This window comes from Solea senegalensis, linkage group LG19 (genome assembly GCF_019176455.1).
Source record: "Solea senegalensis isolate Sse05_10M linkage group LG19, IFAPA_SoseM_1, whole genome shotgun sequence".
NCBI lineage: Eukaryota > Metazoa > Chordata > Actinopteri > Pleuronectiformes > Soleidae > Solea > Solea senegalensis.
In genome coordinates, this window is record NC_058038.1 from 12,090,552 (window position 1) to 12,108,964 (window position 18,413).

General features: G+C 40.0%; 1 protein-coding gene and 1 long non-coding RNA gene across 2 annotated transcripts; one reads left to right on the plus strand and one right to left on the minus strand.

Annotated features, from left to right (window-relative positions):
• Positions 1–9: 9 nt before the first annotated feature.
• On the minus strand, positions 10–16,952 carry ern1 (endoplasmic reticulum to nucleus signaling 1). The gene is made up of 22 exons (XM_044050566.1): positions 16,694–16,952; positions 12,936–13,056; positions 10,755–10,788; positions 10,503–10,575; positions 10,248–10,320; positions 8,608–8,730; positions 8,049–8,150; positions 7,704–7,965; positions 7,135–7,213; positions 6,738–6,897; positions 6,412–6,527; positions 6,139–6,318; positions 5,144–5,405; positions 4,968–5,058; positions 4,668–4,857; positions 4,482–4,581; positions 4,155–4,354; positions 3,232–3,379; positions 2,940–3,067; positions 2,465–2,588; positions 1,438–1,505; positions 10–1,306 (listed from the first exon to the last, which is right to left on the minus strand). The coding sequence occupies exons 1-22, from the start codon at positions 16,769–16,771 to the stop codon at positions 767–769; spliced, it is 3,252 nt and encodes a 1,083-aa protein (XP_043906501.1). The 5' UTR covers positions 16,772–16,952; the 3' UTR covers positions 10–766.
• A 110-nt stretch (positions 16,953–17,062) lies between these two features.
• LOC122785058 lies at positions 17,063–18,039 on the plus strand. Its single transcript, XR_006362244.1, has 4 exons — positions 17,063–17,325; positions 17,411–17,475; positions 17,678–17,717; positions 17,895–18,039. It is a non-coding gene; the product is annotated as an uncharacterized LOC122785058 (long non-coding RNA).
• The last annotated feature ends 374 nt before the right edge of the window (positions 18,040–18,413 follow it).

The following is an 18,413-nucleotide window of genomic DNA, read 5'->3' on the forward strand; positions in this document are numbered from 1 at the left end:
TAAACATGGTCACAGTATAAAAAAATAGAATTTAATGTGCATGTCATCAATTCACTTTAAAACCCTTTTAACTTATTACACACAAGCTTTCTGAAACCTGACCTCTGAACTCATATATAACTCGATAAAGACATAAGGATAAAATACATCATGTATTGAGACGCAATCCTTAACACCATTTGGGACAGTCCACTCTTAATAAGTCTTGAGCACAAAGTTTTGATTGACAGAAGAAAAGCAGTTTAGCAGCATTAACTGGAATCAAGCATATTTAGTATAGTCAACTTTTAAGAACCGCACCCATACAGCACAGTGATGGTTTAAAAAAAAAAGGCACATCAGCCATATTAAACGATTTATCATTGATGATTCAAATTCTGACTCTTTCTATACAAAAATATATATACAGTATCTGTGCAGTGAAAAGGCTCACTCAGAAATACAACATTGCACAATATGACTACACACATGTTCAACAACATCTTTTTTCCTCAATCCAGCGTCAAGAAAATGTCCTCCAACACGCTCGTGGATATCGAACTTGTTTTGGACGGAGAGACTTGTAGTCGGTTCTTTTGGGGGAACACTTTAACCCAGATGAGGGGAAGGCACTTAACCCACAGAGGTGCAGCCACTGCGCCTGGTAGTAGATCACAGGCACTGCAGGCCTGGTCCTCACATACAGAGCTCAGCAACTACACCACACATTGTATCCACTCTTCAAAAGGCAATGCTCCCGTCTGTGCTGGGCTCCACTGATCCCAGTTCACACTGGATCATTGTTCAGTGTGAGGAGATTTGGCAGTATGTGCATTTCAGACTGATTGGATTCTCTTTGCTTAAGAGAAGTAGTAAGCCATTCTGGTTCAAATGTGGAGTTCACCGTTTGACTGTAAGAGTCAGTCGCCACCGTCTGTACAGGCAAGTGTGATGATACAGGCTCGCAAGGTGATGTAGAGGGCACTGATTCAGCAGGTGCTGTGTGACAATCCTGCACTGGCTGCGATGAATGTGTAGGTCCCTTGGGTTGCGAAGATGTTGGACATGTGTGTGTTGGCAGGTGTTGAGTGCATGGCTCATTTTGTCTTTGTGGCCCTGTATGTGTGTGCTGGGCCTGAGTTTTAGCGAGCTGCACTGTAGTGGAGTAGTAGGGCAGGAATGGCCGCTCGGGTGCACAGGTCCACATGGCAAGATACGTGTGCATCAGCAGGTGGGGGAAACGGGAAGTGAAGTAGGAAACAAAGTCATCTGGGATAGAGCCCAAGGTCTCCTGTACCTCAGCAGGCAACTCTCGGTAATGGTGTTTCTGTCAGGGAAGATTACATGTTAAATCACAGGAATAACAACCTTTGCAGCTATTGTCGAATAATAATAATACATAGTTTATCATAGCGATATTTCGTCAATTCATGAAAAGGTAAAAAAATAAACCTTTACCTTGTTCCTCATTGCACGTAACAGGTCTCTGACTGACCCGCCCCTGTAGGAGCGAAATTTTCGCAGATCTGAAAGGAGTAATAATAATAAAAAAGAAATCAGACATTAACCACAGGAAGAATCCTTTCACATAAACAAAGAAGGAAAAATGTCAACACATAATTCACATGAAATTCAGTTTAACAGCTGTTTTACTTTATTGTTTTTTATATAAGATAACCTCTGACACCAAATATACATCAAGTGGTTTGCAAATGTAAGGAAACTTTTGTCTTAGTCTATTGGTCTAATCTTCATACTAAAATAATATTAACTGTGAAACTGTGAGGTCACAATAATAAGCAGTCTGTGCCTTGCACAAGAAATGTTAGGTCATGGTTCATTTTTTATTGGACAATGAAACGAAGAGCAAAGTCGAAGAGAAGAGAAGCAGGTCAAGAAGATATCATTTGATGTGATATGTGATATGTGATATATTAGCTGGTTGCAATGCAGGCAGATTTGACGACCCACTAAATTATTTTCTGGTGCCAGGATGTAGCATGCAGCGCCGCTACAATTATACTGTAAGTCCGACATGTTACAACTAGGTCTAACGTAAAATACTTATCTGGTTACCTTGTAATGCAATATCGTAACTATAAGACTATAAGCCTACTTTCCACCAGGTGGCTCCTGATGCTTGTATTTGTGTGTTGTATGTATGCATGTGTAGGTTTTGATGACAGTTTCATACGAAAAGTCTCTAAATCAATCAATCAATCAATAAATAGAGAAACAAATAAAAATAATAACATAATTATTCATGTATCTGTTTATGCATTTCCACATTGATGCTGAGCTGTTGTGGACAGCTGAAGGATTCATCCTTACATCTACATCTGCCTGCTGAAAACTGAATCATCACACGCCTTTAACAAACCCTGCTTTAGACTGAGTATAAAATCTGTATTTATTTATTTTTTCATTTATTTCTGTATTGACTTATGTATAGATTTGTCATTTACCATCCTCTATAGTCTCATACCTGTCTGCAGTGGTACTGTGATGTGCTCTCTCCAGTCCCCCTTGACAACAGCCCTCCCTCCTCTCTCCAGCTGTCTCACAATTGGACCGTCCAGCGGTTCTTTTTCTATTCTGTCACTTACATCCTGCAAGCAAACACAAAGACACAGAGTGTGAATTTCACCTGATCAGCTGAACAGGCAGCCTATAGTCTTAATCTCATATTAAACACGGTTATTAAACAAAACATAGTCACATAGTCTTGAAACAAGTGAAAAAGTATTGAAGTTATGCAGGGTCATATTTGACCGTATGGACTAAGTTAGCTCCTAAGAATGAGGTTACAAACATTTAGATAGATCTGAAGAATCAGCTCTTTATACAGTCCTGATTACATTGAAATAAGATGCATTTATGCTGAAAATTATTGGATATTGTTTAAAATTGGCAGATACATTTAAAAAAAGAAAAGAAAAAAAGGACCTGAAAGAAGGTACCTGAAAGAACTGCAGCTCCTTCTCAAGGCTCCAGAAGAACGGGTGTTTAAGAACACTGTCAGCTGAAGGCCTACTGTGGGGATCCATGCTCAACATCTGCTCTATTAGATCTCTGGCTACAATGTCCCCTATTAAGCATTTAGAAAAAGTTATATATTTGCTGCCATGTAGCATCAACCAGTCACAAAATCCCCAACACTAACCCCCACCTGACCTGGATAATCTACATTGACCAGCAAATACATTACTATTGTTACACAAATGTGGAATTTATTAGAGACACGATCCTCACCATGTTTGTCAGTTTGAAGATGATCGAGGCTGTAGGTGCCCAGTAGAATGTTTGCTTGCCTCTGTAGAGACTTGCCAAATGGATGGCTTCCCAGAGACACCACGTAGTAAAACACACAACCAGCAGAGAAGATATCAACAGAGCAGGTCTGTGAGGGAAAAGAAAAAGAAAACTTTTTTGTTTATATGATCATTTATATTTTATGTCGTCCTTTGGGGCAAAGATTGAAGTTTAAAATATTTGGATTTCCCCCCATATTGTTTTAGTTTTACAGCATTATGAAATATAAAGATTGAATACGTCTTACCACCATATGATTCTGACCACCAACAATATCACAATACATTATTAAAATAACAAAACTAATTGCCCCTACTGGTCATTACAAGGGCCACATTTCAATAAAAATAAATGATTTTGTTACACTATAAGGCATTAGGCAAGTCACATCAAAGAATAGAGATAACACTATAAGCATTGTAGCATTAGCATATTTGAAAACAATCTCAGCTAACCAAAGTGCTGTATAGACAATATAATTAAAAAACAACCACAACAATGTAAACCAAATAAAATATAGACCATGATAAATAAAGTGTTTAAAAGTCACCTAATGCATAATGAGGAGTGGATCAATAATTTAAAAACAGGTCGGAACAAAGAAGGGCAGGATAAATCAAGCACACCTTTCCTGGCATTCAGCTAAGTATTTCGTAAAAAGGGAAAACTTCTGACAGCCTCAGCCTCAGTCATGGTTTGAGGAGATTACAGATTTTGCTTAGTTCTACTGAAGTTTGATATACTCTCAACTTACAACACTGATAATATATTTGGGTTCCTTGTCCATCTCTTTCATGAAGTGCAACTGTCTTTCTTAAAATGGGAGCAGCATTCAAATGGCTGCAACTGCACCACTGACTCACCGGGTTATCTTTGCAGTCCTCACTGAGAACTTCAGGGGCGATCCAGCCCTCAGTGCCTGGCACCCCAGACCTTCTACTGAAACTGTGGCGGCCCACTGCTAGCTTCTTACACAAGCCAAAGTCTGAAATCATGGCCCGGACCCGACCGTGAGCATTGGGCATCGACACCAGGATGTTGTGGGGTTTCAGGTCTCTGTGCACTGAGGAATGAAATTAAGAGTTAAAAAAAAAGAAGCCAGTAGTACAGTAGTATTTATAGTCTGATTACACACACATCAGCCAAACCTAATGTTAATGTAAAAGTCAGTCATATTCAAAGATGGATACCTATGTTGAGAGAGTGCAGATGGGCCAATCCTGACATGGTCTGCTGAAGCAGCATGACTGGCTCTAGTCCATGACGGTCAAAATCGTTCCTCTCCACATACTAGAAAGATAAAAAAGTTAGAGATAGAAAAAAAACAACCTAACTTCAAAAGATTTGCTTCATACATCCATTGAACTATTCCTCACCTCCTGAAGTGAAGCAGCACAAAGCTCGATCGCGATGTACTGGAACTGACGGTCTCTCTCGGTGCAAAAATAGCGAATGACATTTGGGTGCTCGTCCGACTCCCTCAGCAGCTGAACTTCTCTATCTGCAAAGCTGAAGCATTCTGGAAGAATTCTCTTCACTGCCACTGGACGGTTGTCAAACTGACCCCTTGTGGTGAAACAATGAGAAAACATTGTAACAAAGTGATATTTCTTAATATCTTAAAGTAGATTTAATAAATCGCTATAAATAACAGTTGACTTGTTGTTTAGACTTACTTGTAAACAATGGTGCCCTCAGCACCATGACCCAAGACCTCTTTGGGATGAAAAGTAATGTTACCTACTCGGACAACAGTGGATTCTTCCTCTGCAAAGGCAAACGGAATTTTACACTGAAAAACTGGTTTTTCATCAAAATGTCAAAAACATGTGAACCCAATCTCAATCTTTACCTCCATCTTCATGCTCATTGGCTGAAATGCCCACCTCTGACACAGACAGATTAGAGTGGTTGGAGGCACGGGGGGTGATGTTCGGGGTGCTGTTATCGGAACATTCAGAGCGGGTGCGGGCGACCTCCAGGTAGTCACTGTCTTGTAAGCCCAAGCTCACGTCTGCGGGGGGGAATGGCTGCTGTCTCTGGAGAAGCTCAAGCCTCTCCTCCATCTGTCTCTGAAACTCCTGATGCTGAAGCTGCTGCTGCTTGTGGACACTCTGTGGCAAGAGATGACACTACATCTCAAACTCTGACAATAACGGACAATAAGTAACAAAACTATGTGATTGGGAAGTTGTTCAGTCCATCTTACACCCTAGTACGAGTAGTGGACTGCAGCCTTTTCAGCATTTACTGTTGACTCCTTTTCTGAAGTTCATTATTTACAAGATTAAAATTATACAAAAACATGGAAGATTGTGGAATGCATGGATTAAGATTTTACCAGATGTTTCTAAACTTTCTGGCCTATGGATTCGAACAAAACATCTGCTGAATCTTGTCATGTTATAGATGTTTTTGGGATTCTAGTTCTACCAATTAAATTTCTTCTTTAAAAAATATCTGAGGCCCTGACTATAAGAAAGATTAGAGTTCAAGAACTTCCCCGCTGTTTCACGTCATTGATCTTAACATCTATCTTGTGGCCTTTTAGAGGGGGTGAAACCGTAAATTGAGAAGTTCTGGGGTAAACTATTGGACAGTTCAGTAGCTCCAACCTCAACCATCTACAAATGTAATCCGACACAAATGAAAGACTAATTCATTGGTCAGGATGTCATGTCTTGTGCCATTTTACTGTAGAGTTTGTAATTTTACCTCCAATACATTTTTCTGACAATGATTCTGTAGTTTTTAGTTGTACAGATTTTCATTGCAGGGCAAGCACTATTTCATGCCTGGGTAATGGCAGACATACAACAGTCCACTAGGTGGTGGTATTAGACCTACTTTAGGGTAAGTAATCACAAAGGCCACCCATCCAGCCAGAAGGAAGGTGGAGAAGATGATGGTGGCCATGTCTTTAAGCATTGAGTCCACGGGAGCTTCTGGGCGCAAAGGGCGTCCACTGGACCGAGGTTCTACGATTGATGTTTCAGGCATGTCATCCATACCACTATCATTCACCATCTACAACATGGCAAGGGGTGGAGAAGCAAAGAGAGAGTGAGAAAACTAGTATAGACACTTACAACATAACTTGTGCATTAAACAGACACACACCTCCTCTACTTTCTTGTCAGTTGTAGGGGGGATGACGTTGCCTTGGTTGCGAGGGAAGCTGTCCGGGAACTTCTCCAAGATCTTGGTGTGAGCTTCAGGTGGCACCTCATGATGACCTGAAATGCAATCATGAGAAGCAGCAGAATCATGGGCATTTGTCCTCAAAATAACTTCTCAGCCATGATACATCATCCAGTAGAGGGCGATCCCGGTGACCTTTCAGGACCTGGATTCCCAACATGTTAAGGTCTTAAAGACAAAATGTTAAATGAAACCAAGACTTCCTTTGGATCACTGTACCAGTACAGTATCTAGTATTGTATTACCTATTAGCAGCAGGTAGTTCCTCATGAAGTTGATACGGTTTTGATCCTTAAGCGCAGAGTTGAACTTAACACTGGTGCTTGGTGTGATGAAACACTCCTTATCCTCTTCAGTTTCCTGGCTATTAGGACCCTCCAGCATTGGGAAGGTGCTGCCACGAGGCTATGAACACACACACATACACTGTTCAGATGAACTTCCTGCAAGCTGTCTCACAGGATTACGTGAGAAAAGAAAATGCGTTTCTCTGGGTGGAGTAAACTACTTTTGCTGTGCCAGGTATGTGACATGTGCACGTACAATACTTCTACATATTTTACTGTTATCTTAAATGCATGTTTTATATTCAACGCCCGACTGATAGAAATGTGCTTTGCTTAAATGAAAACTGCCACTCACCACAACAGTGACTCCATCATGCACCAGGGAAGGAGAAGCGTAGAGACTGGTAGAGTATTTACCCACGTACAAAGTGGCCCTTCAAAAGAATATGCAGAGTCCAACAATTAGAGAAGTGTAAAAATACCTTACGTCATGATACTTCTACAATCTTGAGGTGTATTTGGCACTACTGATTAAAAATGTCCCACACTTCCCTAAATAAGCAGAAACTTAACAATGAACCAACCACTGAAAGTCCTGTTTATCATTTTCAGCCAACACAGGTGTCAACAAAATATATGAAACACAAACAGTACTGCAATGTAAACCCGGAGGTAAAAACAAGTACTTTAGCACTCACTTAGATATGACCAGTCTAAACGTAACTTAACATTGAGCTAGCTAACAAAAAACCTGACACTGAGGGTTCTGACATACAGTAATAATCAAAACTATTGGCCCATCCTCCTCTCAGAATAGTATTCAGGATTATTATTGATATCAAAAGAAAAAAATCTTTAAAGCGCAGAAAATACAACAAGACAAGTAATAACCAAATTGAACATTCAATCGATCCGTCTGCTTACATGAATTTATTCTTGGGTTTCTTCTCTTTGGGAAATGGGTATTTCCACTGAGTTATGCGGCCAACCTCACCAGACATGAAAGTGAGATAGCGCAAGGTTTCCACGGCCACATTAGTGTGGGGAACTTTGCGGAGGGCCTCGCGTTGCCAGATGTACATGGCTACCACCGGAGAGTTGTAGTTCTGAACCCATTGAACATCTCCAGAATCACTGTCCACTGTCACGACAAGGCCGTCGCCGTTTGACACAAAGTGAGCCATCTCTGTGAAGAAAGCAAGGTATGGAAATGTAACCGGCACCATCAATCAGAAAATAAAGAGCCACGGTATCTAAGAGGTATCTTACTGTATTTGGTGTCATCATCAGGAAGGGTGGAGGCATAGTCAGAGTAGGTGGCATTCCAGCGCAGCTCCCTGCTCTTGGTGTCATACATGGTGATGGTATACTCTGAGAGGGAGAACAGCCACTTATCCACACAGGAAAAAAAGGATTTGCACTTCTTGTTTTCCTTCTCTAAAAGCAGGGTTTCCATTTCTATGTGTAAAAGCAGATTGGTGTTACATTTCTGTAACTTTGAAAGGTGTGATTCAAAGAATAGACATTTCAGGGAAACTGAAACAAAATCCAGCAGTTTTGCTCTTAGGTGGCAAAGTGACACCAAAGAATTGTCTGCAGGTATTCAATTTACAGAGCTACAATGACCATCCCAGCTTCAAGCAGGGACAGATTGGTTGGCGATTGCTTATATTGAGGTGGGGGGGGAAACTAGAACAACAGTAGAGGAGCAGGACGGATAATAAGGGTTTGAGCAAAAAAATAGGCTTGTTGATGAGACAGATTAAATGAACAACTGAAGAAAGGTGGAAAAGCTGAACTTGTGTGGCTGAATTCATTTGTATTTTACCTGTGCGCCCCAGGTAAAGAAGGGATGAAGAGGGACACAGCATCTCAGCAAAGGAAGAAGTCAAGGTCTGCTGTTTCTCACCGGTCAACAGGTCAACCACGTACCACAAGTCCTGCTTCTTGCCTGTTAATGACATGCACACAGAAAATAATCTAACTCTAACTGCAGACAATTGTTCACAATATTATAGTTTCATAATCTGTGAATGAATTTATTCTTGGGCTTCTTCTCTTTGGGAAATGGGTATTTCCACTGAGTTATGCGGCCAACCTCACCAGACATGAAAGTAAGGGAGCGCAAGGTTTCCACAGCCACATTAGTGTGGGGAACTTTGTGGAGGGCCTCGCTTTGCCAGATGTACATGGCTACCACAGGAGAGCTGTAGTTCTCAACCCATTGAACATCTCCAGAATCACTGTCCAATTTAACATTCTTTGTCATTCTGCCTCAGTTACTACTACCGTTGTCCACATTAAACTGACACCTATAGAGCTTTGGACATCATGTGACACATCAAGCTTTGTGAGTTCACTGCATACTTTAAATCTACGGAGTTTGAGCAATACATCACATAACCTGACAGATGGAATATATCTGATCCTTATTATGCTCCCAGGTGGTTTGCATGAGTACCAAACTTTCCCTCGTTCTACTCTGGAGAATGCTTACACATCACTTTAAAATCATGTAAAATAAACATTCAACAATAAATATTCAAGTTAATTAGTATTGAAGTACCTGATGTGTTACTCTTTTCTTCAATTAAAGGGTTATTTATGGCATTAACATTTAAGATTCTGTCATGTTACACTGGCCAAAAAGCAGGTGTGACTGTGTGTAAAACCAGCTAAGCTAAATCACACCCAGACATTAAACCTTCACAATGATGGGTGTCACCAAACATTTAATAACCAACCCATAGCATCTTTGTGCGGGCAACTGTCTCACAGCAGGAACAATGACCTACACGTGGATTATAATAAATGAATGTGAGAAACGATTAATAAAGTTAATACAGCAACAGACAGTTGGATGGTTTTCCTCAAATTGAGATTTTAAGCGTGAAACTTTTCCAAACTTAACATTTCCAATTTGCATTGTGTTGGCAGAAGCTTTGGTTGAATGAAAACAAAAGCTCCACAGACCAGGATGTAAAGGTCCCCCAGTACCACATGAGCCCCTTTTCCATCTATGGTCCTAGCTAGCCCCGGTTTAGGTTTAGATTGGTTTTCCACTTCAAAAATGGTACCCACACACACAAAACAAGTGACTAGTGACCTGTAAAGTAGTTGTTTTCAGTGTACTGAACCATTAGAATTAGTTAATTTAAAATGACCAAAGCACAGACTCCCTCTGACACAGTCACTGAACTGAAGTACAGCATTTTTGCTGGAGATTAACCCATGTTTTTTAGGATTGCACAGATTTTAATTTAGGGATTGATTCTTGTGTCGGACAAACAAGTAGTGGAAATGCAATTTAACCGTGCCATGCCGGTGGAAAAACACCAATAGTTACTATCCTCTTCAAGTTGATATAAATGCAAAGAAAGATATGGTAACAGATTCTGTTGAAATCTAGATAGCAACCGCTAATTTCTGTCACACCGGGACATGTTTTGATTTGAGAAATAGCCTTACCCATGTAAAGGACTCCATCAGAACTGCGACAGGGAGAAGCTTGGACCAACTCAGGGATGGTGAATGGCAGTTTCTGTTGGACCACAATGATTTGACATTAGCTAGTCAAAACATCACTTTTTTTCCTTTGTATTTTTTACATGTTATTGCAAGTGTATCAAGGGAGGATGTGTTTTTTATGAAACAGGAAACTGAGCAGTGTTTCTTAGTGAACATCAAAGATTACAATTTAAGATAAAAGTTATTTTCTCTTACTGTGAGGCCTTCATTATTCTTTCCTCCAAGAGAGTACAGGCTGCCATCATTAGGGTCAGGCAGAAATGCTGGCCTGATGGAAACAAAATACAGCAACAGAGAGAATTTAAGAAAACAGTCTGCGCAACAACCAAGGGAATCTCAACAGGTTACCATATTCATCAGTATTGAACGTCTTTAGTTACAGACAGGTGCAATATTCAAAGACATATTCACATGAACCAATCAAGGAAATAACTCCAGCATACATACTCTGCCACATGTGTGGGGACTTGAAGAACTGGATCTGTGGAGAGACAAAATAAGATCGATGCAAATCTGGATAGACAAGAATACTGAACAACAATGGAAGCCAAGGTTGTGAGTTGTGTAAGAAAATGGCATGAACATAAATTCAACTACACACACACACACAACTAAGCCAGAATTAAACAAATTCCCCTGTGGCAAATGAAAGGTAAACAGTTTGTAAAACAGCCCGTTGTCAAGCATGTAACAATGTCAACGACTATATTAATTGTTTAGTCTAATCACACTTGAATATTTCAACCTGGACCAGGAACCTGTGTGGTAGCGAATCAGGTGGTTAAATCCAGAAAGCACTTTCATTGTTATCCTTGTACGGTCAAAAAGAGTTTGCCCTCATGTCAGTATTTTCAGATAAAAGCCTAAAAAGAATTAGTGTCAACGTTTTATTGCTGTAGTGTTGCAAGTGTGCAGAAATAAGAATTAATCCATGCTTTCAAATGTTTTCTAATAAAAAATTTAAAAATCAATTTCTTATTCTAGTTTACTGAGAGTTCATTTCATATTCATAAGAAACTGCTGCCTGCCTGAGAGGAAGAGAAATGCATTCAAGAACCAAAAAAGGTCCGTCATTGTGTGAAAGATTACAATTGCCGAGTGATTCTTTTAAACCAACGCAAAAAAAACACTACAATGAGTGTAAAGGCCACACCTTCACTGCTTGTAAAACACACCTGCCTACTGTGTGAACATACAGGGTGTGGACCAGATGGTGCTGATCTCTGTTGATGTGCCTAAAGGGGTCAAAAAATGGTAGGGGAGGGGGCAGGATTAACTGAAGGTTGTCAATGACTGTTGTGTTGAAGAACCATCTGCTTTCATTACTTGCAAACTCAAGAGGCTGACAGCAAAACTGTTCTGTTCTGTGTCACAGAGAAAATACAAATACATGTTTGCAATGACACCAAACACTAAAAGGGCACACGGCAAGTGGCCATACACATGGGATGAGTTGTACCATCTGGGTCCAGGGAAAATATCTGTTTCCCACTCATAATGCAGGTGTATGGTTGCCTGACTGAGGCACAAAGACAGCAACAGGTGGACAGAAGATGTATATTCAGTTGCTCACCCAGAATAACAGATGACGTGGAGGAGGCAGCCTCCACCAATGATTATTGTTGATTTGGGCATTAATCAGGACTTGTAGACTCAAACCAATTTAAAACTACTAAAGTTTCAATTGTCATGAAAGTTTCTTCCAAAAAACTTCCAGCAAGTTTTTCAGCATATGTTTTCCAACCACACTTCAGTCCATCAAATCTAATGTAAAAGTATAAGTGTCTACATTAATATGGTAACAACAGTAAATGCTATGTGTGCAGGCGATACTACAGCAAAGTTGCTTACCCTTGCCCACTCCTGACATTGATTACAGGCTATATTTGCCCCTCTCTCAGTTAATAATTACCCAGTTTTCCATTCCTAATAGCTACATCTCACAACATGTTCCTCGGGATGGCTTGAACACCAGATTTAATTGTGGAAACATTTGCTGCAACAAAAATACCAATTTAGAGAATTTAGAGGCCTCATCAAAAATGAGCAGTCAAGTAGTCAGTGCTCGGTCAGAACACTTTATTATCTGCAACAGGTGCAGATATTATAGAGCTGACTTACTCCATATGGTGGCAACAACACAGACATAGTGTTAGAGAATAGTAATAAATTAAGTTTGACTGTGTTAGAGGCAGTATCATTGTCTCACAATTTGTGCAAATGACAAAAGTACTATAGCAACAACGTCGTCTGTTTCCTGTATCAATCAATTAGTTGTTTGGTCCTTAAATTCTAAAATATGTTGATCAGTGTTTCCCAAACCATAATATTGTTCTCAAAGTGTCTTGTTTTGTCCATTTAAAAGATATTCAATTTACTATCTTAGAAATACAAAGGAACAGAGAGTATAAACACTCAACAAATGGAGATCAGGGGAACAAACCAGTTAATCCACTGTTTGTCTTAATTTTCTAGTCAATTACTAATGTAGAGTCACTGAGGGCCAAGGCAATGAGATCTCTTTTTTGTTGGCAGTACACAAAAGCTCTTTTCGTTTTTTGCAAATGTAACCAAAATAATACACCATGCCTTGAGGTAGACATACAAAATCTTATTGCCTCCACTTACCTTCTTTCAGAGTCCATTTGATAGAGCCTGATTTCTTGCTCACCGCATGCAGGTTTCCATCCAGAGTGGACACAAAGAGCAGGCTTTCAGAGAGGGAAACTGTGCCGGCACTGCAAAACCCCTACAGAAAGACAAGATAAAAGTGTTAACTATCCCTTCTCTGCTAGGCACTAAAATGTCAGTGTTACTTGACATGGATGTCAGTTCAAATATTGACACGTTCAAGTTAGCAATCAGTGTTGATGAACAGGCAGGACGTGAATTCACTGGTTAATAAATGAAAATGTGAGCAACTGCATTGGGCTTGTGAATCAGGACTTCAGCTACTGCTTACTCAAAATAAATACTCACACACACTGATGAAATTATTCACATATGAAGGCTGACTATGGCCCATTGTGTATGTTTTTTTACCTCAATGACCCTTAAGTCAATAGATTACAATGACAGTTGAACAACACAGCAGGGACTGATTGGTTGCACATGTTCTAAATTTCACTATGCATACATCAGTCACATCTACAGTCAGACTTTTTAAAACCATAATTTCTGTTCTTGGGAACAGATATAACATCAGCGTGTATTTAAAGACATCTGAAATCATACAGTGACAGAAGACGCATCCAGGGCACATTTTAATACCAGGTGTGAAAAGTCGCACTTGGAGTTGTCCGCATGAGATCGGATCTCTCAGGGCAGATTGGTCAGATGAAGTGGCTTGGCTTATGGCAGAATTGACAACAATTTGGATGACTTGTGCTGACAGTTGCCCGCACAACACACCCACAGTGGAATTCTTCTCCACTGTTTATTGGGCCACTACCAAAGGGGGATCAGGGATAGAAAACCTTTGACTGGCACTATCATTTATTACCACGTGGGGCAAATGAACCAATCCTCCTACGTCTGCTGAACCACAGTGCTGTTGATCAATATCCCTGACTAATCCCCTTAACCAAGTCCCTGGGGGCAGGACAAATAGCCCACACATTTAACATAGATAACAGTTAATAAATATAAACACCCACCTTGAGGATTTAAAGGAGTTTAAATCTTAAGAGGGGCTTAAGAGGTGTTCTTAACAAAGAACCAGAGCTATTAAAAAGGCATGATTGTGTGCATGGTGAGCAAACTATCTATCAAGGCATTTTATTTTCTGTTTAAATCTACTCAAATGTGATAATACAGTGGCCACCCAGAAAAGCAGACCAAAACAATCCCATGTAACTCTTGTAACTGTTAAGATGCCCTGTATTAGTCTCACATCCCCATGCATGCATTTGAGTCAATACTGTACATCTGTGAATGTTCCCACCCAGCTGCCTTCAGTGCACCCCCCCCCATAACCCCTGTCAGGGTTCTTGGTTTCGCAAGCAAATAACTTTCTGAACATCTGTTAGTCTCCTAGATTTGAATGGACACTGATATTCAAAAACTGTTTAGGATTAAGCTTTATGGCCATCTGGTTTAAAAAGTCTGGCTGCTCATCATCTTAAATGAGGCCGTAGTTACACGGCTTGTTTTTTACTGAAAGATTGTGCCATTTCCTCATTCTGTGTGTGACAGAAAGGTTCTGTGATAGTTGCATAATAATAAGAGAACTGAGCAAATCCAAAAGCTTGGCACATTGTGTGGTCTTCACCTTTCCTTCTGGAATGTGGGCCAGGCATGGGTTAAAGCTTAAAAAATGCATCAAACACTTGTTGATGAAGGGAAAGCATTTCTGGTGTAATGACACAAGTAAGTCAGTCAGAAAGAAAGGCACAATGCTATATATTCAAAGTATGAAAATAACACAGATAAAGGTGAAGTTTCTTCTTAATTTTGCTAAGGTGCAAGCTCAATACAATTCAGAGAGCAAGTAATACTCGTCTGTCCTTTTGTCATGGGAGACTAAGTGACATAAAGTGAATGGTGATTAACCAGTGTTTGGAATAAAAGTGGTAATTTAAAGTGAACATGTCAAATGAGGACGGGCCTCAGAATGTCTGATTCAATTAAGAATCAGACAAGACATAGATTCTGTAACTATTCAGTATGTTTGACATTTGTATTTAGTGGACCTCACTCTGAAAACATTTAGCAATCTTTCTCGTCAACACAGTCACTATCAGTTGCCCCGTGCATGGTGTTGTTTCAGTGGGGTCGGATGTCACGTGTTGGCTGTCATTCAGACACGCTCACAACTTTTAAAACAAAATAACAAACCAGCATGTCTCAATTCAATCTAAACCAGGAGATCGCAGCTTCTCTACACACTGACCACAAACGTATTATTAGGGATATTAGTGTTTATATAAAGGATAGATACGTCTTTTCTTTGTATACGTCACTCACACACACACACACACACACAAGAGCACACAAATGTACAGGTTACTATTGCCATCTATAGACACAGCCTATCATTTGCCACCCACTACTCTAATAGACTGTGTCTAAGAAGAACTGGAGACATGATAGGGGATTATAAAGCCATTTTAATCTGTCCCAGAGCTGAAGCAGTTTTCTAGCTTGGTAGCTAATAGTCTCTGCCTGTGGCTCAGTTTCAGGAATTTAGCTAGCTCTTTTTGTGTCACCCCTGACTACGATGTAATCCAAGGTGCTTACGATTTACTTTGATAGAAGAAGAAAAATCTTTGTGACACTGCACAATTTCCTGGTTTATATTTACAGACAGAGGTTTTTAGCACGTATTGCATTTTGCAAAGTAACACGGATGCTTGTGTGGTTTAGAGTGGCTGTGCAGTTTCTGTAGGAACATGTGTATTCAGTCTTGTGAAATCATAAGTGTGTGACAAAATTATTACTGTAGAAGTATTAGGATATGAATAAGCATTGGTAATACTACAAATACACAAGAAGTACAGTATATAGATTAAAATATATCATGTTGATGTAGATAGTTTAGTCTTTTTCACTAGTTTGGCAAAATGATGCTGAGACAGTGGAGTGATAATGAGAACAACACCATCTGATTAATTTACAAAGCTCTCCTAAGGTAAATGCCAGTTGACTAGTCACCACTCATACAGCTGCATACAGTTTCCTTTGGCATTGCAGTTGTAACGGTAGACATTTGAATGCATTTGTCTAGTGTTGTTCTCTGCAATTTCAAGAGACTATAATTGAACATACCTCTATCCATAGAACGGTTTATATTATTGACAAATATAATTGTGTCTATCAAATGCTTGTAGTAGGTCTGTTTGTGTCATTTCAGTGTTCTACTGAGATTCTTGTTAGTGTGGTCTCAAATGTGTATTACTTAATACTCCGTCCATCCATCCTTCTAGAACTGTGCTTTAGGACCAAAAACGTTGAACGTTGTTCACCGACACAAAAATAACAAACACTAAGACTGAAAAATATTTCACAAACTGTTTTCTGTCCCAAAGTGAGTTTGAAGATGGAAACACAGAAGATGCAAACCCTCTTCTTTATTCTCTGGAAGGTTTTCGTCGATTTGTGACCTCAGACTTGTAAGATGACAACATGCCATGTGTATACCAACAATGCGACATTGTAAGGTAAATTACAACGGTTTCCAAACTAATTTTCAAAACGAAAATGCTAACATTTGAGTTAGCTTTCGTATCCCATGTCCACGGAAAGAGAAAACATTTGGGTTTGGACTCCTGACAACAATGCGCTTAGAGTCAGAAAATGAGCCTGTGTTAAGTTTTAAATGTTGTTAATGGATAATACTTTGCTATGGTTATCCATGTTAAGCTAGCTTATCCAGTTAGCACTCTTACCTTTTGTGGGAGACCAGCGCAGCAAAGCAACGCTAAAATGCACCACAGCCGGGCCCGGCTGCTCGCTGTCCAGTCCATATTTTGTGGTCTCAAACCGGGTTAGACAGTTAGCTCGCACGACTGTCGGCTACATAGAAAATGTGATGTGGCTCAGATGCTGACGTTACGAGATATTTTATCGGCGTTTAACGTTAAAGGCATTGATTCACCAGCGGGGAGAAGCAACGTTGGTGAGATCCGCTTCTTCCTGAAATGAAAACCCTGGGGGTTGGACTTCGGGAAAGACATCCAAACGCGTGGAGGAGGGGAGAGACGTACAGCCCTGCGTGAACCAATCACAACGGGGCAACAAACACCGGATGTGGTTTAAAGTCCATCCGGTAGATTCGTCCTGGTGCTGCTGCTGAAGTCCGTTCCTGTGTGAAAGCGTGCTCAGTGGTTAATCGGTTTAGACCTGTTAAACTAGAAATCTGTGGTTGTAAGATGGGTGTGAAGCGGGACTTGTGCATTTTTTTTTATTATTATCAGCATTACATATAATTATTGCAGAAAAATGTGACTGTATTTGGTTTAGAGCCAAAAGGTTGCACGGATCAGTGTGACTAGGCCGCATTGCCGAGGAAACGGATATGGTAAGTTTAAACTATAACATCTAAAATCTAAGTAAATGAATCGGTGTTGATTTTAAATCACTCATACAGTTAAGTGTTTACGCAGGGCGGATGATGTTCTCGGATCGTTGCAGAGTTCTGGGGTGAATGCACGTGGACAGGACGATAAAGGTGCCATGCTTGATTTTTATTTTTTTTTATTTACCATTTCCTTGGATCGAAAGTGATGATTAACTTGCGTTAGACTTCTGATGTTTAATGAAGTCAACATTCAGTCTGACACGATTTGCCACCATTCTGCCTTGTGTGTGTGTGTGTGTGTGTGTGTGTCAAACAATGAAGCCTACTCACACATTTGATCATGTCCTTACAGGAGCTGTGCGTGTTTGATCGACCTCTGAATCAATAGCACTGTAAGTTTCTTGCGTCATCTCATTTGCTTTAAATGGTCATGAGTGATGATCCTGATGCGTTAGACTTCTGATTAATTTTGAAGAAATCTTATATCTGACATGACCCACATTCCACAGCCTTTGTGTGAATGGTGTTTGAACAACAAAGCACATTTTTAAGTTTTTGTTCTTTTGCAGGGGGTGCCGTTCAGATGTGAGGTGTGAAAATGGACCAGGATAATGAAAATCACAAGGTGACACAATGGTGGTTTCACAAATGACAATGTTTTTGCTTTCCCTGATGTATTCCTATACTGGAAAATAAATGACAGTGTGAATAAAGCATTTGACTCCATATTCCTCCTTCTTTATAAGTCATTGATTTTGTTAATGCACATTTTTGAACCGGAATGGCCCTTTCAATGGTCATTCACAAAGGTCAAAAGCAGTGCAAGAGCACATCTTGTCATAACTGGGGTTTCTTGGCAATTTTACCAAGTCTCTCTTTTAGAGCAAGGTACAAATATAATTTTGCCAGTGTCATGCTTTCTCAAAACTCCCAAACATAAGTAGTACTCTGAAGGTATTTGTATTTACTGCAAATTGTAGGAAGGGCGTGGCATTATAGGTTTTGAGATTACTATCGATGGTGTGATTAAAAAGTAAGTTAATTTGTCTTCTGTAGGTCAAACAATTACTAGATGCCTTCTCATCTGG